At 35.4% G+C, this 25,900-nt stretch overlaps 1 protein-coding gene across 6 annotated transcripts in view; it reads right to left on the bottom strand.

Moving 5' to 3' along the window:
- LOC132142185 (prominin-1-A-like) overlaps positions 1-23,849 on the bottom strand; it is a 31,659-nt gene extending 7,810 nt beyond the window's left edge. For 2 of the 6 annotated variants that reach the window (XR_009434026.1, XM_059551845.1), the window contains exons 1-21: positions 23,307-23,849; positions 19,102-19,163; positions 18,920-18,946; positions 17,848-18,053; positions 14,555-14,675; positions 14,361-14,424; positions 13,548-13,637; positions 12,960-12,983; positions 12,413-12,630; positions 11,650-11,724; positions 9,940-10,003; positions 9,306-9,465; positions 8,306-8,458; positions 5,174-5,297; positions 4,491-4,594; positions 3,789-3,873; positions 3,528-3,674; positions 3,382-3,453; positions 2,206-2,298; positions 1,547-1,564; positions 63-116 (exon numbers count right to left, since the gene is read on the bottom strand). Coding sequence is in view for 2 of the 6 variants with exons in the window: in XM_059551845.1 (XP_059407828.1) it covers positions 63-116; positions 1,547-1,564; positions 2,206-2,298; positions 3,382-3,453; positions 3,528-3,674; positions 3,789-3,873; positions 4,491-4,594; positions 5,174-5,297; positions 8,306-8,458; positions 9,306-9,465; positions 9,940-10,003; positions 11,650-11,724; positions 12,413-12,630; positions 12,960-12,983; positions 13,548-13,637; positions 14,361-14,424; positions 14,555-14,675; positions 17,848-18,053; positions 18,920-18,946; positions 19,102-19,163; positions 23,307-23,556 (2,211 nt within the window). In the remaining 4 variants the exon portion in view is untranslated. The remainder of the gene's footprint in view (positions 1-62; positions 117-1,546; positions 1,565-2,205; positions 2,299-3,381; positions 3,454-3,527; positions 3,675-3,788; positions 3,874-4,490; positions 4,595-5,173; positions 5,298-8,305; positions 8,459-9,305; positions 9,466-9,939; positions 10,004-11,649; positions 11,725-12,412; positions 12,631-12,959; positions 12,984-13,547; positions 13,638-14,360; positions 14,425-14,554; positions 14,676-17,847; positions 18,054-18,919; positions 18,947-19,101; positions 19,164-23,306) is intronic. The other 4 variants (XR_009434027.1, XM_059551846.1, XR_009434028.1 and 1 more) reach the window with 3 other exon arrangements.
- Between the last annotated feature and the right edge of the window lie 2,051 nt (positions 23,850-25,900).

Here is a 25,900-nt window from a genome sequence, read left to right as displayed (position 1 = left end):
GTGGCAATAAATACAGTAAATAGAAAGATTCGCATAAATCTGAGTGTATTTACTGGACTTACAGGTAGTTCTCTGGATGTTTTCTGAAGCAGTTTGATGCTTTGACTTAAAGTGCCCTACAAGAAAAAAAACACATGCTTTATTTGAATAAATATAAAATACTATATAAATCACTTACAATCTGGTTGACCCTCAGAGCAGAGGTGGGTAGTAACGAGTTACATTTACTTGGTTACATTTACTTGAGTAATTTTTTTGGGTAACTAATACTTTTCGGAGTATATTTAAAGATGGGTACTTTATACTCTTACTTGAGTAAATTTTTTGGGGAAAATGTGTACTTTTACTTCGTTACTGTGGGCGACGCTCCTCTCGTTACTTTATCTTAATGCCTACTTAATGTCTTAATGTCTACTGTTTAACAGGTAATAACTTGGGCTTCATTCGATTACAGTACACGATACCACTGTGACATTAGTTTGTTGTACGTGTGTGGCTTATAACAGAGGGGAGTCAAGAGATATGTGTTTATACAGCACTGCGCATTATAACAAATCACACATGATTCTTTTGAGCTTATTAAAGCATTGGCCAATCAGAGGCGTTCAGATGAGTCATCGCTAAAATGCCGGTGCTTCCTTCACTCACTCACTGACTGAATACCTCTTTCTGGCGAATTCTCTCGTCAGAAACAACAAAGTGCAGATGTGTGTACGAATCTTTAATTAAGATATTGATTTCACAGTGTTAACAGCTTCAGTGATTTTAATGGGAGTTTCTGAGAGTGATTGAAATCTAGACTGTCAGTGAAAATGATCTTTAATAATGTAAATGTTATTTGCTCTCTTTCTGAACAATGAAAGATTAGTAGCAATATTTATATCACATTAACTTTCAGTGTTAAATTCACATTTAATATAAAGTCAATCGTATTAAAAATATGTTATGGCATGACACCTATATCTGTTACTTAAGTAAACAGACAGGGTTTATAATAAATTACATAAATTGGAGTAAAGGCTGATGAAATATATATATTTATACACACACACATACATTACATACATTTTATCTATATATCTAAATAAAAATAGGCTCAGTATATATGACCCAAAGTAACTAGTAACTAACTACTTGAGTAGATTTTTTTCCCGATACTCTTTTACTCTTACTCAAGTAACTATTCAAGACTAGTACTTTTACTTTTACTTGAGTAAATATTTCTAGAAGTACTTTTACTTTTACTTGAGTACAGTTTTTGGGTACTCTACCCACCTCTGCCTCAGAGAGTCACTGGTGTCTCTGATTCTAAATCTTTTAAAACTTTATAGTACGTCAGGCTCAAGTGTGCTATTTTGAACCCATTATCTAAGTCATTATTACAGTTGCTAAATTACAGTCGCTGAAAAATCCCACAGCACAAACACAAAAAGAGCCAAAAAGAGCACTTACACAAACATGCAAGCACAAACGTGTACAGAACACAACTGAACTGAAGTACATTCATTTTTGGATTATCACGTCACAATACCAACTGTTGGCTTACCCTTGCTTTCACAAATTTCTTTGGTTCCATTAAAAGAATAATAAAGAATAAAACTTAGAATAAAGTTTCATAAAACAAATGACTTGAAAACATACTAAAAATGACAAATGTTTTCTGTGAGGGTTATGTTTTTGGGTCGGGTTAGGGGATAGAAAATATTAGCTCAAACAAACGGACTGTGAAATAATTATAGCTCAGTATAAAAATAATTATGCCTATGAATCCCTGTAAACCATATATGCAAGTTTGTGTGTGAGTGTTTGTTTGCATATGTATGTTACTTAATCATATTTTAGGACCCGGATTTGAACCTAGAAATGAATAAAATCTTATAAAAACCTCCTTTTAGGGACATCATCATATGTAAAAATGTATTTAGGATATGTTTATATTTAGGATATAGTGTTTATAAGTAGCTGTATGTAAAAAGATAGAAGTCTATGTGATGCTCTCTCTCTCTCTGTGTGTGTGTGTGTGTGCGCGCGTGAGTGTGTGCACGTGAGTGTGAGTGTGTGTGTGTGTGTGTGTGTGTGTGTGTGTGTGTGTGTGCGCGTGAGTGTGTGTGTGTGCGCGTGTGAGTGTGTGTGTGTGTGTGTGTGTGTGTATGCGTGTGAGTGCGTGTGTGTGTGTGTGTGTGTGTGTGTGTGTGTGTGTGTTACCATGGCCTGTTCCATTGGCACCACTTGTTCTTTGTGGATCTGTCTGATGCTGCTGGCATGACCCTTGAGCGCATTCTCAAGAGCCCCACGTGGCTAAAAAAACGATTGAGAAAAAGAAACAGAATGAAAAAGTATAGAAAAAAAAAACATCACTACTTCATTTAATTTGTCCAATATAAAAATTTGCAGTGGACGTATATGCATCACAAGAATTAAGAACTGTCACTTTTGTATTTTTTTTATTTATTATTATTTATTTATTTATTTTCTGAAAGTTTTTTACTTTTTTGGAATAGCATGCAAGATGCTACAATCTAAGGCTATTTAGCCTAAACAAATACAACTAAACATTGTTTAATAAGTGCAATATCGTTGGAAATGGTGTTACAACTTTAGCAGCTGTCATTTCTGTAAATTGATATAAAAGATAATGTGATAAATATTAAAATAATTAGTTTATTCATTTTTTGTTAAGACTACATATTAAAGTTTTAAAATTTTACATCACGCTTTATTTTAAGGTGCATTTTCTTTGTTAACTTATTATTAACTGGGACTTTTTGACTTAATAAACTCATACTTTGCTGCTAATTAATAGTTAGTAAGGTAGTTGTTAAGTTAAGGATTAAAGGATCTAAAATATGATCATTTAGAATAATGCATTTATATGTGCTTAATAAGTACTAATAAACAATGGGTCATATGCATGCTAATAAACAACTAGTGTAGTTAAGAGTGTAAATCAGTCCTTAAAATGAAGTGTTAACACATTTTAGAATTAATTTTTATATTTTAAGATTTAATGTCTAGATCAAGGATTAAATATCCTTCTGCTGTAATATAGTAAGAACTTTACTAATTATTTAACGACAAACAATAATAACTATTAACAATCAGGCTCATGTCTCAGAACTACATTTTATGCCAAAAAGACTCAGTAAAAGACCCTCAGTCATATCCCCATAAGCACATGCACGTGTAGAGCTGCACACACATCCTGTCGCTGTGTGTTTTCACCTCATGAATGCAGTGTTTGTGTCTCTCTACACTAGAGGGGAAATCTCCATAAAACGATTCAAAATGTTCCAGAGACTGGCAGGTTAATACATAATATCTAACTTATGAACTGCTAACATCTTCACATTTAATGAGAGTGATTAATGTGTCTAATCTCACCAGCTGGTCTGCTTGAGCTTCAAGTTCATTTGCGTAGAACAAAAGATCCACAACTGTCACTCCTTTATTCACCTGTCAATCAAATAAGTATCATTAAAATGTCTTGTTGTCGTGCCCGTAAGTGACTATGAGAGTGTGTTGGTTACCTCGGTTAGATAAGCCTGATAGTCGATTTCTCCAATGCCTGTGTTAGCAAAGTCAATGAGGTTATCTTTGCCCTCCTGTTCCAGAAGCAGCATCCCCTGGAGATCCACACTCACACTGTTAAATATCTCGGTCAGTTCCAGGTTATACTGTTGAGAAATCACACAAACACGTGGTTAAAGAACTGATGTCGTGTTCAGTCTGTAGATATAAACACACACAAAAAAAGTACGCTTTTATCGTTCTTAAATCTCTTCACGCACCACCGTGGCATTGAGAAACTTGTTGAAGTTGAAGTTGGTCTCCAGTTGCAGCACTGAATACAAACCGTGATTCTCATAACAATCTCTGAGTAAGAGAAAAAGAGAGAAGCAAATCAACACATTTTCTCACAGAGCACATTGTGTTTCTAATTTACATTTAGCAGACGCTTTTATCCGAAGCAACTTAGAGTGCATTCAGGCTATACATTTTTTTACCAGTATGTGTGTTCGTTGGGAATCAAACCAACAACCTTTTGCACATTGCTAACATAATGCCCTACCACTGAGCCATAGGAACAAAGCTAAAACGTTCATCAATTACTCACCCTCATGTGGTTCCACCCCCAGAAGATCTTTAGTTTAATTTCATAACAAAAATGAAGATATTTATAATGAAACCTGACAGATTTCTATCCCTCCGTTGAAAGTCCATGCAACTAAAACAGAAGATTTTGTTTATTGATCACTTGATTAATATGGATTGCATTTAAACTGTCTTTATAAACTTTCAGAAGTAGAATGGACTTCCAGTGGAGGAATAGGAATCTCTCAGGTTTCATTATAAATACCTTCATTTGTGTGTTAAAGATGGAAGAGAGTCCTATGGGTTTGGAAGGACATGAGGTTGAGGAAGTGATGCATCTCTTTAAGATCAACTACTTATAATTGACTTCCAGCACTGATCTTTGCTCACAAACTTACCTGTACATACTGCCCATAGTGAGGTCGATGTTTGGATCTTGAAACAGCATCCCAGGAAGGAAGTTCTTTTTGGCAGGATGGACCATATATGGTGTGTCGATTATCTGAACAGCATTAAAAAAAATCAATTTAATCGTCAAAAATTGTCACTATTTACATCAGTTGTTTAAAACTTGTATGACTTTCCTTATTCTGTGGTCCATTAATACAGAGCTATTAATTTAATATTAAAGATATTAAATCCATGTACAAACCATAGGCCACAGGTCGGATCTTCTAAATGTGTACAAGGTCCTATATAGGAGTGTTTGTGTATAAATGCTTTGATCTGAAACTGACCCAGATTTACTTAAGAATTTCCAACCCCCTTTTTAAAACTTTTGCTCAAGCGCTCTCACACACACACACACACACACACACACACTTCTAGCTTAACCACAGTTTAACATAAATACATGGGCTCCAGTGTTGTGCGAGTTATGTAAGATTATAATGGTCTGTTTCTCTTCTCCATTACAAAAACTTCACAGAGTTTTTAATTACATGATGTGACCCAAGATAGCTGATTTACTTTTGTAGTTTGAGTTTTGTTTTTGTGTATAAACATAAGCAGTCATGTATTATTAAAGATACAATCAACTAGTTCAGCTGTTGTTTCTTATCATAGAGAAGTGTACTAGTACCTTAAAAATCTGTCTGTTAGCCAGCGGCTCGCACACAAGCTTCTCTACGTTTCCCCCAACAATAAATGAGGTGACTACAACTCCCATGAGCACCCAGGAGAAGATGAAGCTGAAGCCAACAGAGCTGATCACACACAAAACCACAAAAACGTAAAGGAATGTTAGTCATAGTATCTAACTTTTAGCTATTATCAATTCTTTTTTTATGCACTTTAAAATATTTTGAAATGTAAGCTAAATGTTATTGTATATTGTATTGTATATTTTGGCCTGCATGGCCAAAAAAAAAAAGAAGAAAGTCATCATCTGGATTTAAATAAGCAAATATGTAAGATTTTAGGACTGAATCATTATTGCATTGATTAAAATGTTTCTGGCATGTTGAATATTTGTGTCACTTCATTTCTCAAACAACCACATGGGAAGACATAACCATAACCATATTCCAGAATGACACTACAAAAATCCACTTTTTTTTTTTTTAATCCTTATGTCATGCATTCATTGTGGCAATGTTTCCATAACATCATGCAACATCACAGCATCAATTTCCATCAAGTGTCTTGGCCCGAGATCTTGCATTGCTAAAATCCTAAATATGTTCAATAGGGTTAATCTCAGGACTCTGTGGTGACAATTCATACATGAAAACAATTCCTCATGCTCACTGAACCACTATTTCACAGTTTGGGCCCAATGGTTGTTTGGGAAATAAAAAGGTACGTACTGCATCAGTTAGGGATAAAATAATTATTGCCAAACATACTACAGTACATGCCAGAAACATATTCATTATTTACCTGCGATTGATGAGTTATCTAATGATTTAGAAGATAACGCTTACCCGTCATTGATGAGTTTTACGGCTTTTCGTGTTTTCACTGTTATACACTCGGGGGCGCTATTACACATCTTCTGAATGAGTACAAAACCTCGAAAAAAAAAAAAAATTATAGCTGCAAGCAGCAATTACGGGGCCAAGCACTACAGAAGCAAGCTTCAGACGAACGGCAGGAATGAGTAATTAAAACTGTTTTAAGATTATTTTAGGCAAAATGGCTTGAAAACAATAAACACAACAACTAGTAATAGGATTTATTGGCATTTCACATTTGACCAATAGGTGGCGCTGTTACAAAATTAGTGTGGGATGGTCAGTGTGAGGTGACTCTTTCACATGCAAAGTTTGGTGTCAGTATGTCAAAGCTTTGAAGATATAGCTTTAGAGTCATTTTGACACAATGCTTAAAGTTCATAGTGGCGCTGTACGAAAACGGTTGCGTCTATCGACACGAAATCCATAACTTATCAGCACAGTCTGAAGATAATCTGATTCAAATTTGGTGAAAATCGGACCAACGGTTGATGAGCAGTTTGAAAAAGTAGGTTTTCAATATATATCAAAATGGCGAACTGGTTTAGCTTAATCTGGCATCTTAGGTACCTATATTATCGAAAACGGTTGCGTCTATCGACACGAAATCCATAACTTATCAGCACAGTCTGAAGATAATCTGATTCAAATTTGGTGAAAATCGGACAAACGGTCTAGGAGGAGTTCGAAAAAGTAGGTTTTCAACCTTATTCAAAATGGCGTACAGGAACTATGGCCAATTTTCGCATAATGGGTATTGATACTTTCGGCATGACGCACAGAATTTAGGCAGACCCTTTTCATTTCAATTGCCTAATTTATTCAAAAGTTATTAGCATTTTTGTGATATTTCATTATAACTCTTGACCACAAGGTGGCGCTGCCACCAAACGTTTTGAGTACCTTCAGGGCATGGAGCCAAATATTTTTGTAATTATTTTTGTAACGATACGATGCTGCGTTCAAAAAATATAGCATTTTAAAACAAAATAAGATTTTTTCATATCTCCTGACCACTAGGTGGTGCTGCATCGAAACACTGCAGTCATGGTTATTATAACACACACCAGTTTTGGTCTCAATATGCCAAACCCTTGCCAAGATATAGCCTCACATGCATTCTTGCGTACTTTTCATCAAATTTGTTCACGTGTCATTCAAGAACGGTTGGACGAATCAACTTGAATTCCATAGCTTTTTGCCAGCATGGTCTGAAGATGATCTGAGACAATTTTCGTGAAAATCGGACTAACCGTCTTGGAAGAGTTCAAAAAAGTAGGTTTTCCGAACAATAAAATATAGCGAAAAAACTTTGCGATTTTTGAATTTTGGTGTTCATTCGACTTGGCATAAGCCAAGGATTCAGAGGAAAAATAATTGTACTTTTGTGGCTTACGGTTCAAAAGTTATTAGCATAGAAACTTTTAATCTTTGGACAAGTGGTGGCGCTAGAGATTTGGAGTCAGCGTCTCTAAAAGTGCTTTGGTTAATGTTGATATTGTCCTCTATCAGTGTGCCAAATTGCACAACTTTCCCTCAAGTGGTTCTATGGGCTGCCATAGACTTGCGGCGGAAGAAGAAGCAGAATAATAAGAATCCTAACGGATACAATAGGTGCCTACCCACCTTCGGTGCTTGGCCTCTAAAAAACATGAAAAGGACAGAAAAACTAGTGATTTCTTATGTAAACAGATGCATATGATAAATAATGCGATCATCAACAATAGACAGCATATAAATGAAAGTTACATAATGTTACAGAGTAAAATGTTTATCCAGGAAGTGGTGTATGTCTGTGCAAGCTTTGGAGGAGTTGATGGAGGCGATTTACTAGATTTATGCTTTGATAATCATACTGAATATTAGCCAGATGTAGCTTTGATAAACATTTGATTTTCTCACCTTTTTGCTCAAAACCATAAATTCTTATGCAACCTACCTATATTCAAGTGTTGATTAAAAAAAAGTGTTTTAAACTTTTTTTTTTTTAAGTAAAGGCTTTGATGTTTGGTGTATTGCATATTCAAATATTCATACAGCAAAATATACTGGAAGCCATCAATTTTAGTGAAAATAATCAAAATCGCTGGCGGTGGCTTGCAACTTTTAAAAAAATATCTGGCGGGGAAAGAGTTAATCACTGCAGTAATGATTCAGTTCTACAGTCTCAAGCATCTGCTTATTTAAGTCCAAATTGCAACTTCTTTTGGCCAGGCAGAGTGTGTGTGTGTTGTTTGGGTGCTGTCCTGATAACTCACGCCATCAGTAGGTTTCCTCCGGTGTTGGACAGACAGCCACGAGTGGTTGGTGTGGCATTTTTATCATATCCACATGATCCACACAACAGACCCAGGAAATTAAAAGTCAGAACCAGCACGATCATACAACAAATCACCACACATCCAATCCATCTAGAAACACAAACACAGAAACAAACAGTACACACTGCATTCATCTGCAAAATATTGAGTTTGTTGTCAACTAGATTATTCTGTTTGCAGAAATTAACCATTTCATTCACTAAGGATGCATTAAATTGATCAGAAGTGACAGCAGAGACAAAACATTTCAATTTTCACATAAACACTGTTCTTTTGAACTTCTATTCAACAGTGAATCCCGAAAACTGAAAAATCACAGTTTTCACCAAAACCAACAGACCAAATTTAACATTGATGCCAATAATAAATGTTTCTTGAGCACAATCAGCTTAAAAGAGTACAATTCAAAATACTTTTTGTGCTGTAATTGTGACCAAATAAATGCAGCATTGGTGAGCACATCAGATTTCTTCCAAAAGCATTAAAAAATATTTTGAATAGTTGTGTATACATGAATATTTTGCTCTTTTAAATATGTCATATATAACTAGTTCATTTTGGTTCTGCACACATCTTTAGCATTTCATGTAAATGTAGTTGTCGCTCCTTGAACACTTTAGATCAGGGAACACTATTCACTATTAACTAGTTGCTTATTAGCATGCATATTACTAGCATACTGGCTATTTATTAATACTTATAAAGCACATATTAATGTGCATATATTAGATCACTTAACAACTACCTTAATAACTATTAATAAGCAGCAAATTAAGAGTTTATTGAGGCACAAGTCGTAGTTAATAGTGAATGTGTTCCCTAATCTAAAGTGTGGTCTTGAATTCTGTTGCAGAATGTGGTTGTCACTCTCATAAGAGCTGGGTTTCTCTTTAGTATGTGTGTGGCACTGTCGCATCAGTAAGCGTTACAGAAGTACCTGTAGAAGTCCAGCTGGTCGATCTGAGGATAGTACGCTTCAATATTCTTCTGGCTCTCTGTCAGGAACTTTGTGAAGTTCTCAAGTGCATGTTCAACCGGGAACATCTTTGTGAAAGCAACTATCTCTCCACCTGACTCATCCAGCAGCCCTTTCACTTCTTCAACAGACAGAAGAAGAGAGAGATGAGTTGAATATGTGTTTGTGAAAACGAGGATGACATATAAATATGTAAATCAAGACAGAAATATATATCTTTTTAGATAGATCTCCCAATGAAAAGAGTATCACGTCTGGCACTAATACATCTCGGTGAGGATTAGCCTTATGTTGAAGAAACACAGCACTTGAGGAACACTTACTGGGTAAAGCTTCATTTTTAACGAGAGACAGACAGGTTCCCACATGCATTTTCAGAGAGGAAATGAGGTTAGCATGAAAAGAGAGAGAGAGAGAGAGAGAGAGAGAACAGAGAAAGCAGTAGGCCTTATAATAGTACAGAAGGATGCTTGAGATGAACGAGTTTATGAAGGCAGCACATTAAGGCATCATAAGCAACATTCCCTATGTAGGCAGCAAGGCAGCACCCCAGGTTTTGGGACAGAGCTAGACAGATGAATAAAAATGCCCTCACCCGACAAAATTTCTTTTGTCTGTTCTCTGATCAACCTTGGTGTGTCGTTAAAAGAAGAGTAGCCCTGAAGACATCAACAAGAAGAAAAGCTGGTGAAGAACTGTCATTACTGTACAACCCGAATTCCGGAAAAGTTGGGACGTTTTTTAAATTTTAATAAAATGAAAACTAAAGGAATTTCCCATGAAAATCACATGAGCCAATATTTTATTCACAATAGAACATAGATAACATAGCAAATGTTTAAACTGAGAAATTTTACACTTTTATCCACTTAATTAGCTCATTTAAAATTTAATGCCTGCTACAGGTCTCAAAAAAGTTGGCACGGGGGCAACAAATGGCTAAAAAAGCAAGCAGTTTTGAAAAGATTCAGCTGGGAGAACATCTAGTGATTAATTAAGTTAATTGATATCAGGTCTGTAACATGATTAGCTATAAAAGCTTTGTCTTAGAGAAGCAGAGTCTCTCAGAAGTAAAGATGGGCAGAGGCTCTCCAATCTGTGAAAGACTGCGTAAAAAAATTGTGGAGAACTTTAAAAACAATGTTCCTCAGCGTCAAATTGCAAAGGCTTTGCAAATCTCATCATCTACAGTGCATAACATCATCAAAAGATTCAGAGAAACTGGAGAAATCTCTGTGCGTAAGGGACAAGGCCGGAGACCTTTATTGGATGCCCGTGGTCTTCGGGCTCTCAGACGACACTGCATCACTCATCGGCATGATTGTGTCAATGACATTACTAAATGGGCTCAGGAATACTTTCAGAAACCACTGTCGGTAAACACAATCCGCCGTGCCATCAGCAGATGCCAACTAAAGCTCTATCATGCAAAAAGGAAGCCATATGTGAACATGGTCCAGAAGCGCCGTCAGACGAGTCCAAATTTGACATTCTTGTTGGAAATCACGGACGCCGTGTCCTCCGGGCTAAAGAGGAGGAAGACCTTCCAGCATGTTATCAGCGTTCAGTTCAAAAGCCAGCATCTCTGATGGTATGGGGGTGCATAAGTGCATACGGTATGGGCAGCTTGCATGTTTTGGAAGGCTCTGTGAATGCTGAAAGGTATATAAAGGTTTTAGAGCAACATATGCTTCCCTCCAAACAACGTCTATTTCAGGGAAGGCCTTGTTTATTTCAGCAGGACAATGCAAAACCACATACTGCAGCTATAACAACAGCATGGCTTCGTCGTAGAAGAGTCCGGGTGCTAACCTGGCCTGCCTGCAGTCCAGATCATTCACCTATAGAGAACATTTGGCGCATCATTAAATGAAAAATACGTCAAAGACGACCACGAACTCTTCAGCAGCTGGAAATCTATATAAGGCAAGAATGGGACCAAATTCCAACAGCAAAACTCCAGCAACTCATAGCCTCAATGCCCAGACGTCTTCAAACTGTTTTGAAAAGAAAAGGAGATGCTACACCATGGTAAACATGCCCCGTCCCAACTATTTTGAGACCTGTAGCAGAAATCAAAATTGAAATGAGCTCATTTTGTGCATAAAATTGTAAACTTTCTCAGTTTAAACATTTGCTATGTTATCTATGTTCTATTGTGAATAAAATATTGGCTCATGTGATTTGAAAGTCTTTTAGTTTTCATTTTATTAAAATTTAAAAAACGTCCCAACTTTTCCGGAATTCGGGTTGTACATTACAGGAGACTTATAGTGGCTGCATGATAAAGAGAGACCCAGCTGACCTTCTGTACGATATCACTGAGGTCTGTTTGAAGCACAGCATCCAGACTGGCCAAAGGTGCCTCAACATCAGGCAACTGTTGGATGAAACACAGGAGTCGTGGTTAAAACACACATTTTTACACAAAAAGTTTAAGACAACCTATATGCTAGCTAATTGAACCTTTAGGCTAAAATATACCGTGTTTCTCTTCCAGGAATATAAAAACACATACTGCATTGCACAGATTTTTGGCTAATCATGGGAATCATGGATTGTGATTGTTGCTATACTACGAACTAAAGCTTACTGCTTTCTAAATTTGGCATGAACTAGAAATTGCACTGAACTTCTTCTTCCCTATTATGATGCCCATCTGAGTGAAATGCCTTCTGTGTGTCTGTGTGTGTCTCTGTGTGTGTGTGTGTATGTGTGTGTGCGCGTCTCTGTGTGTCTGTGTGTGTGTGTGTGTGTCTCTCTCTGTGTGTGTGTGTGTGCACGTCTCTGTGTGTCTGTCTGTGTGTGTGTGTGTGTGTGTGTGTGTGTGTGTGTGTGTGCGTGTGTGTGTGTGCGTGTGTGTGTGAGTGTCTCTGTGTGTGTGTGTGAGTGTGTGTGTGTGTGTGTGTGTGTGTCTGTGTGTGTGTGTGTGTGTGTGTGTGTGTGTGTGTGCGTGTGTGCGTGTGTGTGTTTGTGTGTGTGTGTGTCTCTCTGTGTGTGTGTGTGTGTGTGTGTGTGTGTGTGTGTGTATGTGTGTGTGTGTGTGTGTGTGAGTGAGAGAGTGTTACCCCGTGAAAGTTTGCGCTGAGCACGAGCTGGTTGAGTGTCCCGCGGATGGTGTTGCAGGTGTGTGTTACGTCTCCATTAGAGCAGGCCGGGTCGTTGAGTGTGTTTGAGAGAGACACGCGTTCAGACTGAAGAGAGATCTGGAGTCTGCCGGTCCCTTCCTGCAGGATCTCCAGTGATGTGGTCACACTCTCTAATGACTCTTTAGTCTCCCGCATGGCTGTACACACACAACTACTTCATAACAACACACTCACATAATTGACACTACTGCAAACACACAACACAGCTTTACTGGCCAGAACAATTTTATATGCAATTTTCTAATTTAAATGTGTGTGTTTCCCTCTATTCAGATTTTTCTTTAGCTTTTTAGGTTCTCGTTTCATCATATAAAGCAGAAATATGATGAAATGCAAAAAAACATTTGGCAGCTATAAAAAAACATACACAAGACTGATATCAACAATACTTAAAACAACAACAGGATAAACAACAACCACAATTTCTACTTTCACAAAACATGTGGGTGAAACCACTGACTTTTACCTTTAATAGCACCCTCCACTTTAACTTTTATCCATAATCACAAGCAACAGAAACAGAAAGAAACACGTTAACGAGAATAGTATCAATGTGTGTCAATGTGTTTTGCAGTAGCTGAAAAAAGCAGAGCGTGATAGCATCAGTGTCAAAGACATGGGTTAAATAAGTATTTTTAATAAGCATTTAATTTTTTTCAGTTTTTCTTTTGTTTATCTTTATATCTTTATATCTTTTGATTTTATCAGTTATATTATGTTTGTTTGGCATATTATTAGATAATGTTATTTTTACTTGTCCTAAAAGCATCTTTTAATTAATTAATTATTTAAAATTAGTCCAACCTCAACTGTATGACTTTATTTGTGTCTTTATATCTCAAAATGTAACATTTCACGATTGTAATATATATATATACACTTTTTTGGTAATTGTGACTTGATATCTAATGATTGAGGTTTTATCTCATAATGTACATTTCAGATTTGTAAGATTTTTAGGTTATTCAAGATTGCACTGAAATGCAAAATGTTAAAAAGTAAGTCTATTTCAGTAAATTCAGCCATAAGTGTGTGTATTTGTTTGGTTATACACCTGCTGTCATGCGAAGAGCGTTGTCTAAAGCTGGCACCACTTCTCTCTCCAGCTGATTGTGAATCTGTCCACCCAGCAGATTCCCAATATCTGATAAACCACATTGACAATAAAAGAACAAATTAGTGAATGTAGCTCCAACATTAAGTACAAAGATGTTCAAAAGTTTGGGATCGGTACCTTTTTTTTAATGCAGCAAGAATGTATTAAATTGATCAAAGAAATTAGCATTGTTACAAAAAAAAAAGTTATTTTGAACTTTCTATTCATCAAGAATTCCCACAGAAACATTAGGCAGCAACCTATAATAGCAAATAATAATATGCAACTTTCAGCACTGATAATAATGTTTCTAGGACACTTTGAAAAGCCAAAAGCAATCACGACGTGATGAATCAGTTAAAATTATTATTTAATTTGAGTTACACATGCAAAAAATATCTCTGATTTTGGTTTTTATATTCATATCATTAAGTAATACCACACAATGCCGTTTCCTAAATTTTAGCACGTGAGTGTGATCGCCAGTGAGAATTTTATACAACAGTTCATCAAACAATAAGTTAATATTGATTAGGTGACATTTTAGACACAATATTGTCTTTTATTTTTGGCAACAGAAATTGTTTCAAACAAAGTCGAATGTTTCTGAATGAATCATTTAAGATAATGATTCAATGATCCATGCATTAAGACACTCAGCTTGCTTCGTCAAATAATTTAACCGTTTTGAATGAATTGTTTAACATTAAAAAGTTGTTCCCAACCCCAAACATTTCAACATTAAATGAGGAGGAAAGACAGAGTACTTACTGTCTAAGTCTGATAATACTTTGTTCTTGGCTGTTGTGTACTGTGCAGAGAGGTAGTCTATTTGCTATCAAATAAAAGAACAAAGACAAGCAGATTTAGCTGTAGTGTGTGAATATGTGACTTGTTAGTGCAGTATTTCATTTGAGCTTTCTTTACACATTTTACCACAACATGTGAACCTGTTTATGGCTTACAATGGGTGTGCTGTTCGCAAAAGATTTCAGGTCTCTCATGTTAGAGCTGACGAGGTGTCTGGTGCTCTTGATCTGATTTGTGATGTTCTGATTTGCTGCGTAGGCGATCGTCACTCCCACTCTGTGAACAAATCAACACACACACGTAAGCTGTGTGAAATAATATGCTTACCTGTACAGTATTGTTATGGTGAAACTGTAGATTTTGGAATTACAGTAAATTAGTCTTATTTTGCACCATTAAAGCCAGTGCAGCAATTACATTTGATGGAAACACTACACACTCTGAGGAAGCGAGCTTGAGATTTCAATATAAATATTTAAAGTGTAGATATGCTTGCTCTGTATTGCTGTCACAGACGTACAGTTACATCAGACGGCCACAGTGTGGTGCTGTTGTCATGCTGTTTGAGTAATGTTATTCAAGGGTTAAAGCTTAGAATACAGTTGACCTTGTTTACCTCTGGCAGAAACTACAACATCTAGATACGAATAGCACTTTTCTCACCAAGTTTCCTCAAGTTTTTGCCTAATTAGCATTACATTTGAACAGGTCCTCAAATTCTGAAGCCTTCTACGACCCTACGGGAAGCTTCCAAGCTATTGAACCATGAATATTGAGATATCAAACAGCTTACTCATTCAGAAATGACTTTTTGCAAACTTTGTAGCTAAAAAGTACACATATAAGTGACAGATTTTAAGCATATGATTCTAGATACGGGATCCTGCACTAGCCAAACCACAGCATTGCTATGAATGGAAGTTTATGAGAAATTATTCTTCAGGTATTGTAGCCCTCCTTAGCAATAGAACAATAGAGCAGATTACTGTTATATAATAAATATATTAAACATCATATACAAATATAAAAATAAGAAAAAAATTAAATATTAATCAAATATTCCCTAATATAATAAAAGCATTTTTTATTATAAATATTTAAATACACTACTGTTTTTTTGTCTTTTTAAATAAATAAATTATTTTATCTATCAAGGATGGATTAAAATGATCTAAAATCCCAGTATTGTTACAAAAAAAAAAAAAATTCAAATGAATGTTCTTTTAAACTACTTTCAAAAACATTCAAACAATTTACCAACCTCAAACCTTTGAATTAAAGTGTAATAAAAATGTATTACAATATTTAAAATGTAAATATATATACAAATATACATTATAAAATGTCACATCAAAACACAAAACTAGGTGAATCAGTACATGCACGCACACACACACACACACACACACACACACACGGCCATAAACTAGAGATAACACTTTTCTAATTGTGTGGTGCAGATATGTATTCAAACGCGGCATCTGATTACAGATTATTGCCAGACAAACATCCTTCCCCATTCCTCCACTCTATAACTCCTCCTTACCCTCTTTCTCTAAAAAAAATAATAATAAAGGGGAAATGTGATTTAACTAAGGAAGCCATACAGAGAGAGAGAAAAAAGAAGAGTGAAGAAAGAAGCAGAGCAGATTTGCACAGTCATGTTCTCTGCTCCCAGGCTTCGTCCAGCACAAAAACTGCAAACCTCTCAGTAAGCCATTGAAAGTCCATCAAGACACATACACACACACTTACAGTACAGTCTATGCCTCACAAATTCCCATTGTGACCCAAGCAACTGCTGTCAGTACTGTCACAGAAAAAAAGAGGCAGAAAGAAAAAGGGGAATGGGGTAGAGAAATAAAGAGGAGACTTTCTCTCGGGACAGACTCAGGGCTATCAATGTCACATGTGTGAATGTGTGTGTGTCATTCTAGACACTGCAGGTGTGTACATTACACTTTCTAGCAATGCTGCGCACCAATTTATTGACTTTATGTGCACAAAATGTCTCTTGCTTATTCAAATCATTTTCTCTTATCTCCTAAAATGTCAGTGTCGGTTAGCAATTAAAAATTATCCAAATCTGACTTAAAACACAATTGCACACTTACACACACACACACACACACAGAGACACAGTAACAAGCCTGGACTAGGCTAGATTAGCGTGGAGCAGCACAGCTGGTGTTTATCACACAGAGGACAGAGAGAGAGAGAGAGAGAGAGAGAGGATGATGGTGGTTCAGTGTACCTGTGACCTCTATTCTATTTCTAGACCTAAATAGCTCTAATGTTCTTTAACTAGAATGACTGGTCACATTTACATGCAAACTGGCCCCCATACACTGACATATGCACTTAAAGTATGCATGTAGTGCATTGTACAGTATGCATTGTACAGTATATTGTTATGCATGTGTGTGTTTGTGTGTTGCGATATCATGTGTCTTGTGTTTCAATAATACAGTTTGAATTAGAAATGTTAAAACCACATTTAAATAACACTTCAAATCAGGAATAAAATTTGACAATGATGATCTCATAAAATGTTTAACAGGCTCTTTTAACTAGAACAATCTGACCTGTTATAACAGTACTTGCACTATAGTCTCCAAAGAGGTCTATAATAATTGGAGAAGGCTATCAGTTAGCATTCCTTTTGATAGCAATGCTATTGTGATGCACAGGACCCCATAAGCGAAATCGTAGTTTGAAATCTGCCATCTTTGCTCGTTTGAGCTAATCATCTGAGCTGTAAATGCCATACGGACCACAAAATGTGGTACATTTTTCGTAATTGAGATTTACACATCATCTGAAAGCTGAATAAATAAGCTTTCCATTGATGTGTGGTTTATTAGGACCGAACAATATTTGGCTGATATGCAACTGTTTGAAAATCTGGAATCTGAGGGTGTAAAAAAATAAAATATATTGAGAAAATCACCTTTCAAGTTGTCCAAAATAAATTCTTAGAAATGCATATTACTAATCAAAAAATTAAGTTTTGATATATTTACAGTAGGGCATTCACAACATATCTTCATGCAACATGATCTTATATCCTCATGATTTTGGGCATAAAAGAAAAATCGATAACTTTGACCCATACAATGTTTTTTTGGCTAAAAACATACCCCAGAGACTTAAAACTGCTTTTGTGCTCCAGGGTCACATACAGTTTGTGTTCAAATATGTGTACTTTTCTGCTACAAAGTATGCAAAACGCCCAGTCAGATGATTAAGATGTATTCTATATATGCATAATCAATTAATTAAAGCATATCAGATGCACAGAAACTGCTGAATTTAAGCAAGTACTTTTTTTAATTTAAATTTAAATCGAAATGAGTAACTCTCATTAGTCTTTCATGCATTAAGATTCACTTTTACAGGCATGTGGAAGGTATAGACTGTTATAAATGTTCTCAAACAGTACACTCACGCGAGGAAGACAGAGGTAGCGATGAGGGTGGCCATGTAGAAACCTTTTAGGCAGTCGCCGTTCTTCTTCTGTCTCTGATGCATCTCACCTCCACAGTTCTCACAGCAGCGGCACACACAGAAAAACAGGCCCACGACCGGCACGAACAGCACAAATATCAGCCCCAGAACCGACAGCAATATGAAGCCCAGCTCATAGTAGATCGCCTGGAGAAGACGAGAGAGCAGTCAATCACGATTAAATCTATTTATTAACATTTGTTGAAGACGACAAAGCTTGAATTGCTCTAAATGTTTTAACATGGAATTTATATAGGGGTCAGATAAAAATGATTTGTTAATTTTATCACATTATGAATATCAGTTACTTTGATTATTTTGGAAGCTTGTATCCCCCATGGATTAAAAAAACAACAAAAAAAACTCTCTCTCAATTCTGCAAAACTCAAAATTGTGAGATATAGTTTTGTGAGTTTATAACCAGCAATTGCGAGACATAAATTCGCAACTCTAAGAAGAGATTTGTCAGAATTGTAAGATATAAATTAAAGGGGGAAAAAGTCAGAAATGCAAGATTTGAACTTCTGAGGAGAAAAGTTGGAATTGTGAAATAGCAAATGTGAGAAAAAATTGTTTTTAAATAAAATAGCAATTGTGAGATAAAAAGTTGCAGTTACTAAAGTCGTAGTTAAAAAAAAGAATGTATTCCATGCTGGAAAAAAAGAAACCGAATTGTGAGATACAAAAACTTAGAATTTAGTTAAAATTAAAAATTTATAATTGTGAGATATAAGCTAGAGAAAACGTTTGAATTCTGATTTTATATCTTTCAATTGCGATTTTTATTTTCCTCAGAACTGCAAGAAAAATAAGAATTGTGAGATATAAATTTGCAATTAAATTTGTTATATTTTCTCTCATGGCAGAAATAAGCTTCCACATTTTAAATATTGCATTAAAAATAAATAAAAAATGAGCTGAAAACAATAAACGTTTTGTAGGTAAAATGTAAAGATTGGCAGTGAATGTGAGCATGTAATGTGCATGAAGAGTAGGTTCATATTAAACAGCACCTGTAGTAATAATACAACATTCTCTGGCTGCGTTGTCGCAGAGTTGAAGAGACATCATTAGCGTGCATGCCAGAGATGAAGAGAAAGAAAGTGAGTTTTGAACATATAAGCTATTAAATGCAATATACATATATTTGTTTTATTATATAATATACAGTGTGGCACAAAACAAGCACACACACCTTCTTGTAATCGTCCCCTTTGATTCCTCCCATGTTCTGCTGGACCATTTTAACAATGAGATCTGCGACAGAAAATTGACCAGATTATCTCACAAGGTCAAGAGGACGAAATATTTTAGTAAATATAACCTAGAAATTCGGGAACCCTTCAAACAATACTTAATTTTCATGGGGCTACAGAGTCTTGTTTTCAGTGCTAATGCTATCACTGAAGTTTGTCGGCATTTGTTAACTTACAAACCATCTGATTCTATGTAACACACACGTGTGAATGATATTTATGCTCATGTTTTAGGTACACAAATAATAGCTATTATAAGACTTTATATAAACCAACAAATATGCATTAAGTAACCAATAGATATCAATGACGTCTACTCCAATAAATAAATGCATTGATTGAGATTGTTATTGAAACAAGCCCTTCACTTAACAAGATGCTACAACACACAAAGAGAACCTACATGATTTTTTAAAGAATATTAATACTTTAATTCAGCAAAGAAACATTAAATTAATTAAAAAGTAATTGGAAGTAAAGACATTTATAATTTCTATTACATTTATTTATAACAGATTCCTATGTTAAATAAATACTGTTTAAATAATAATAATAATAATAAATGTAGCATGGTTTCAACACAAAAATATGATAATATAATCAGAAATGATTTTAGAGCAGCAAATCAGTATATTAGAATGATTTCTGAAGATCATGTGACACTGAAGACTGGAGGAGTGATGCTGAAAATACAGGTTTGATCACAAGAATAAATTATATTTGGAAATATATTAAAATACAAAACATTATTTTAAACTGTAATGATATTTTACAATTGCATTGTTTTATTGTATTGTATTTTTTATCAAATAAATGCAGCCTTGGTGAACATGAAACACACACAAAAAGGATCACACTTTTGGACAGTAGTATGTACAGTATAGATAAAATATAATTTTCTGTTCATCCAAGCAGAATTTACAGTTATATTTTACGGGTCTCCATGGGATAATTGCGAGTGGTTATACTGTATTATCACTTGACTATAAATTATGCAGGCAGATATTTGTGTGTGAGATATCTCAAATCGTGCATTTGTGCGTAAGCGAACAAGAGAAATCCTGTGTGAACAGGAAAGAGTATCACTGGTTATAATGGCATACGGTTAATCCTCTTACACTGGTCTTGCTGTTGGCCATTTCAGTGGTCGCTCTCCCTCTCTAATGCTTTCTTTGCCCTTTTTCTCCCTTCTTCTACCAAACCCCATTCATCTGTTTAATCCTCAACCCCCTCTTCACACACTCTCGCTTCTATCCCTTCTTAGATGCAGCAAGCCACTCAAATATGGATGATAGGTGAATAAAAAGGTGATTCTCTTCAACAGGAGAACAGTATAAATGAAGACACATCGACTAAATGAATAGAATAGCATAAGTGGGACATATCTGAGTGGTGATCTTCCTGTCCTTCAATTACAGTGCAGTTTTTTTTAATCCAGTGATCAGTGATATTAAGGTTTATCTGGGCTGAGACGAAGGGAGCCCCTGGATTAAAGCCCCGACCAAATGACAGAATGAATGTCGTGATATTAAACTATAAATCCATCTATTCCTTCACAGACAACACACTCCAACAGTGTTCAAACCTGTGAGCTGTGACTAATCCGGAAAAAGAGTTGCAGACAGACAGAATGGAGAAATATAGCAAGTTTTAACTTGAATCATGTGTGTGTTACTGCTGTTTAATCCAGACTCATCTCTACATCAGGAGTACCTTTCTATAAAATCAAGAGTTACAAATCTGCAAAGAATGATTTAGCGTTAGTAAAGAGATTGCAGAGGGAATAATATCTGTTTGTGGCTTGTGTTTGATGTGTTTTCATTAAAATCTGTGATTTCAAATCAGAATTTTTGCTAAATGGTTGTATGTTTTGTCAGGAGCATTGCGTGTATCTTTGGAGCATATGGCACTCAGATTATCAGATTACCTGATTGGGCAGGTGACTCACACAGCGGATCGGCTAATTGGTCTGGCAGCAGAGATTTAACCATGCAATCCTATTGTACTCTAAACACACACACACACACACACACACACACACAAGCGCTCCTCTATGCTCAACATGCTGACCTCACAAAGAAATCCACCTGCCAACAGTCTGACCTTAAATAGACTTGGACTAGTTGACACTTTTTACTCTAGGTTTATTTTTGAATTTTAATTTCAGTGTAGGCATGTACCAATATAAATATTTCCATTACTGCCAATAGTGATGCATGTTGTCATGCTAAAAAAAATGCCACAAAAATGTTAATGTCACAAATAATGACAAAGAAACAGCAAGTAATATTGAATTAAATGTGAAAATTTGAAGACTGGACAACTATTTCCTTGTAAAATGCAATGTTTCAGCAATGTTTCAATTATAGTTTTCACAAAACAAAAAGGTAAAAGTGTAGCGTAAGTTGTCACAGTGGAACTTGCCATTAAACAGCCAATCACTTACTTATACATTGTAATGTAACAGTTCAACATAATTCCAGTCTCTAAGCACTCCTCATTGCCTCCCTGAATAAACCAAAGACCTTCTTCTTTTTGAATTACACCTGGAAATCTGTAGATTAGTGAACTTCCCAGAACTCTATTCATAGTCAGACTGTACAGTTATTACAAACGGTACAGTAACGAAACCAGTGCAGTCTTATCAAGTGAATAGTAATCATTTCCATCCCTATCTATCAATACTTTCTGCAGGTTCAGCCAGCAAATGGGTGATGGTAACTCATGAACGTATCAGCCAAGCATAATATTATACATCATATCACATATTTTCAATTCATATCTTTATGGCAAGCCATTTGAGCATTTATTCCTTAAATTTTACTAGCAATAGTTTTTATGTTAGTAGTGCAGATTGTTTAAATATATGTGTCTATGTAAATCAGACCTTTGTGCCTCACTGTTTTTGGATTGCAGTTATTATTATTATTATTATTGCCCTGTTACAAAATTACAAATTGACTGAATTTGCCACTAATCATTGCGTGTCCGGTTAAAAATAGTTTGGACTTAAATAGGTAAAGACCCTGCATTCTGGTCCATTCAGGAAGAAACTGCTACATTGTGCATGTTTTATTACACTGTCACCAATCACAAAACAAGACCTTTTTCGACATGTAATATTGATAGCAAATCTATTTTAAAAAGTAATGTCATGAAAGGTAATCATCTTCGTTATTGATAATTTGTGTAACAATTTATTAGACACTAGTAGTGAACACCTGTTTAATTAGTTTGTTCATTTACAGTTTGTTAAAGGTAGCAAATAAGATACTATTGTTTCATATCTACTTTTCTACAAATCCACTAATATGAAATAAACATATAAGTAAAATATTAATAATAGCCATTTCTTACCAGGAACAATGGAATTGTTATCACTACTGGACTAATGGTTAGTAGCAAAGAAATAACTTTATACATATTATTATAAGCGACTGAATACATATATGTCGCTACTGCAAAAAGCAGGAATAGTGGTATGTAATGAATAGCAAGTGAAATTTAAAAACATGCTAGCAACTATTAGATCACTAAATAAAATAAATTGGCCACTATGAACATAGGCAGAAATAAAACTGTGTGACATGTGTTGCACATTTACATGCAACTAACCCAAACCCTAAAACAAAAACAAAAACTAACCCCTAAAACAAAAAAATACTTTTGTATATTTTACATATATACCATTTAGTCATTTTTATTTCAAATCCCACTTTTAATTCAATGTGTTAGGCTACTTGTGTTTCTTCATATATAATTCTGAAATTTACTAGCTACTTATGACTGAAAAATTGAATGTACACCCATTACTTTCAGTGTTTAGTAAATACGTTGTTAATAAATATTACTCAGTACTTATATGTATAATTACACTGCAACAAGTAAAACCTTGAAATGTTTCCAAGGTGTTACTTTAAGTGCTACCAAGGTTTAAGGAATAAAGGTTAAAACGGCTTGCCTTAAGAATTTCTTTATCTCATACTAACTAAAGCATGCACCTGCAGCAGTATTCATCAATCTGAAGTCTACATCACACTTCTGTGAGTACTTGTGGACGGTTGCCATCTGGAAATCACCCCAAAACACGCGCGCAAGAATGTGGATAACTTTTGCGCGTTCTCAAAGACAGTGCGCATCTCACCTTTGGGGAAAGGGTTTGGTTGAACCACGTACAGAAACGCGTGGACCATGTGGAAAACAATACCGATGGGACCCGGTTCATAATACGCGTGCGTTTCGTACGTCACCGACGGCACGAAGCCAAAGTCCAGCGTTTCCACGGGCGCTCTGAGCATCGTGTTGCGCGGAGGCGAATCCCGGTGCTCCTCTCGGGCTTCGCTGCTCGTGAGACCCGAGCACATCACCAGCACGAGCCCCACTTTCCACCACATGCCTGTCAGTCCTTTACGCAGGGAGGTTTTGATAAAAAACGGGAGGGAAGGAAAGTGAGATAAAAGTATGTTTGTTTGGATTGCTCTCTAGCCCTCGACATCAAAAATTCAAATTAAAAAAAATAAATAAATAACCAGAGATACATAAAAAATAAAACACAAAATAATGAAAAAGATATATATATTCCAGCTGGTGCGTTTATTCCCCGCTTCCTTTTGATGGCTTCATGTTAAACGTCCCTCCGGTCTGGAGAGCTCAGGATGAGCTGAGTGTTTGTCTGACCTCTGCGCGCTCCTCTGTCTGCTCTGCAGTGCACGCGCACTGGAGATGGCTTTAGTGAGTCGAGCTGTTTTGCCCCAGTAGTTGATTTTTGTTAAAACGTATATTTCATCTTAGATTAACAGAGTCAGCTTTATAGTGTTTTTGTTAGTTATTATGTGACAAAACCTTTTCTTCCCCCAAAAGTAGATTTTTCTGGCTTGATTGATTGTTTGATTGAACTAGAACAAATTCAAATGAATTGCAGCATCATAACAATGAAATGATCACACATTTATTAATCATAATTCATAATTTAATGTTTACACTTTAGTTTAGGGACTAGTTCTCAGTATTAACTCTGCACTTATTTTGCAAAAACATATTCCACATTCCTAATCCCTAAAGTTAAAAATTAACTATTAAAAAAACAGCAGATTTGGAGTTTATTTAGCCAAAAGTCTGTTTTAGGCAAAATGGTTTGTTAATAGTACGAATTGGAGCTTAAAATAAAGTGAGACCAGTTTAAATGGATGTTAAACAAACTACATATGCAGTAAATCCTATACTACAACATATATGTCCATTTATGAAATATGTTATCTTTTTATAATTATGTACTCCACAAAATATAAAAAAATTATTAAGACTCAACAGTCAAAGAAAGATGATACAGTAACTTATGACAACTGTGGTCACAACTTTACTAACTAACAGTCATTGTTTACAGAAATACACAGCAATATTCTCTTTTCACACAGTCAAAGAGTCAAATGAGCAGAAAAGCAGCAAATACGGACTCTGCCAAGACACTAGCTGATGGTTCTCTTGACTGAAATGTGCCACCACAGTTACATTTGGAACGGATGAAAAGCCTCTGTGCAATCGTGTGTGCATGGAGATGAATACCAACAGAGACAGAGAGAAAGAGAAAGAGAAAGACAGACGTAGAAAGAGACCACAATCTGTATTGTGTCAGACATCATGACAAAACTCAATACACACACACACACACACACACACATCACAGAAGGACAGAAAAAATGAGAGCTTTGATCAAGGGTATGATAAAGCATTTTAATATTACATGATCTGTACAAAAAAAAAAAAGAATAAAGAAATATTATTTTATTTTTAATATTACGTATCATACCCTGCATTGAATCTCTAAAAATGTAACGAGTCACATGAATTCTTGGTACTGTAATTATACATATTGGAAATTACATATTTTATTCACTAGGTTGGGGTCAAAGAGTCAAAATCTAATCTAAACCTGTATCTATCTATCTATTTTATCTATATATGTATACAATTATTTTATATATTCAAATGATATATTTCAAATGTATTTTATGTACTTTCAAATGTAAGCTCATGCACAGTTTTTAGATCACAGAGCAAAATTAATAAGCAAGTTTGTGACAATGAGTATGTGTTTTGTTAATTTAAGCATGAGAGCTACTCTTATTAAAGCAAATGGGAAGCAAACTAGAAGAAATTTAATGAAAACATGAGAGTGACTTGACATATCTAATCCGAATTTAAATCAACTTGTCTCATAGCAATATTCAGTAATTCTGTGAATTTTGATTAATCAAAATCTCATTCAGTTTAGTGTTTATATCTCTATTGTTTAGCACAGATCAGTTTAGCGTTACATAATCTTTAGGCAACTATTTTTGGCGTGGGGTCGGAGAGGTTGGATTTAATTCGTTCTGGACTTGTTTTAGCTGTGCATGTGATGTTTAGGGGTAATTACTAATATAGTAATAATAATAAGAATATAATTCTCCAACCCTAAACAAATGACAATAACAACAAGGTACAAAACATCAAAACTTTAATTAACCCAATGCCCTGATTCCTCCCCCCAATTCTCTGAAACATACAAGGGATCATTCCTCTTCAGTTTCTCGAATCGGAAGTCAATATGGGTACCGAAAACAACAAACTGTTATCGACCAGTAAGAGAAAACAGCAGTCTGGAAAGAGCGGGATGGCTGGATCTTAATGCATTTCCAAATAAATGGATATGAGTATGAATTAGAAAGGTTCAATCAAGCAAAATCACCCTTTTGAGTA

The sequence above is a fragment of the Carassius carassius genome, chromosome 6, assembly GCF_963082965.1.
Source record: "Carassius carassius chromosome 6, fCarCar2.1, whole genome shotgun sequence".
Taxonomy (NCBI): domain Eukaryota; kingdom Metazoa; phylum Chordata; class Actinopteri; order Cypriniformes; family Cyprinidae; genus Carassius; species Carassius carassius.
The sequence above is the reverse complement of the archived record's forward strand: the minus strand, read 5'-3'. Positions and strand labels throughout refer to the sequence as shown.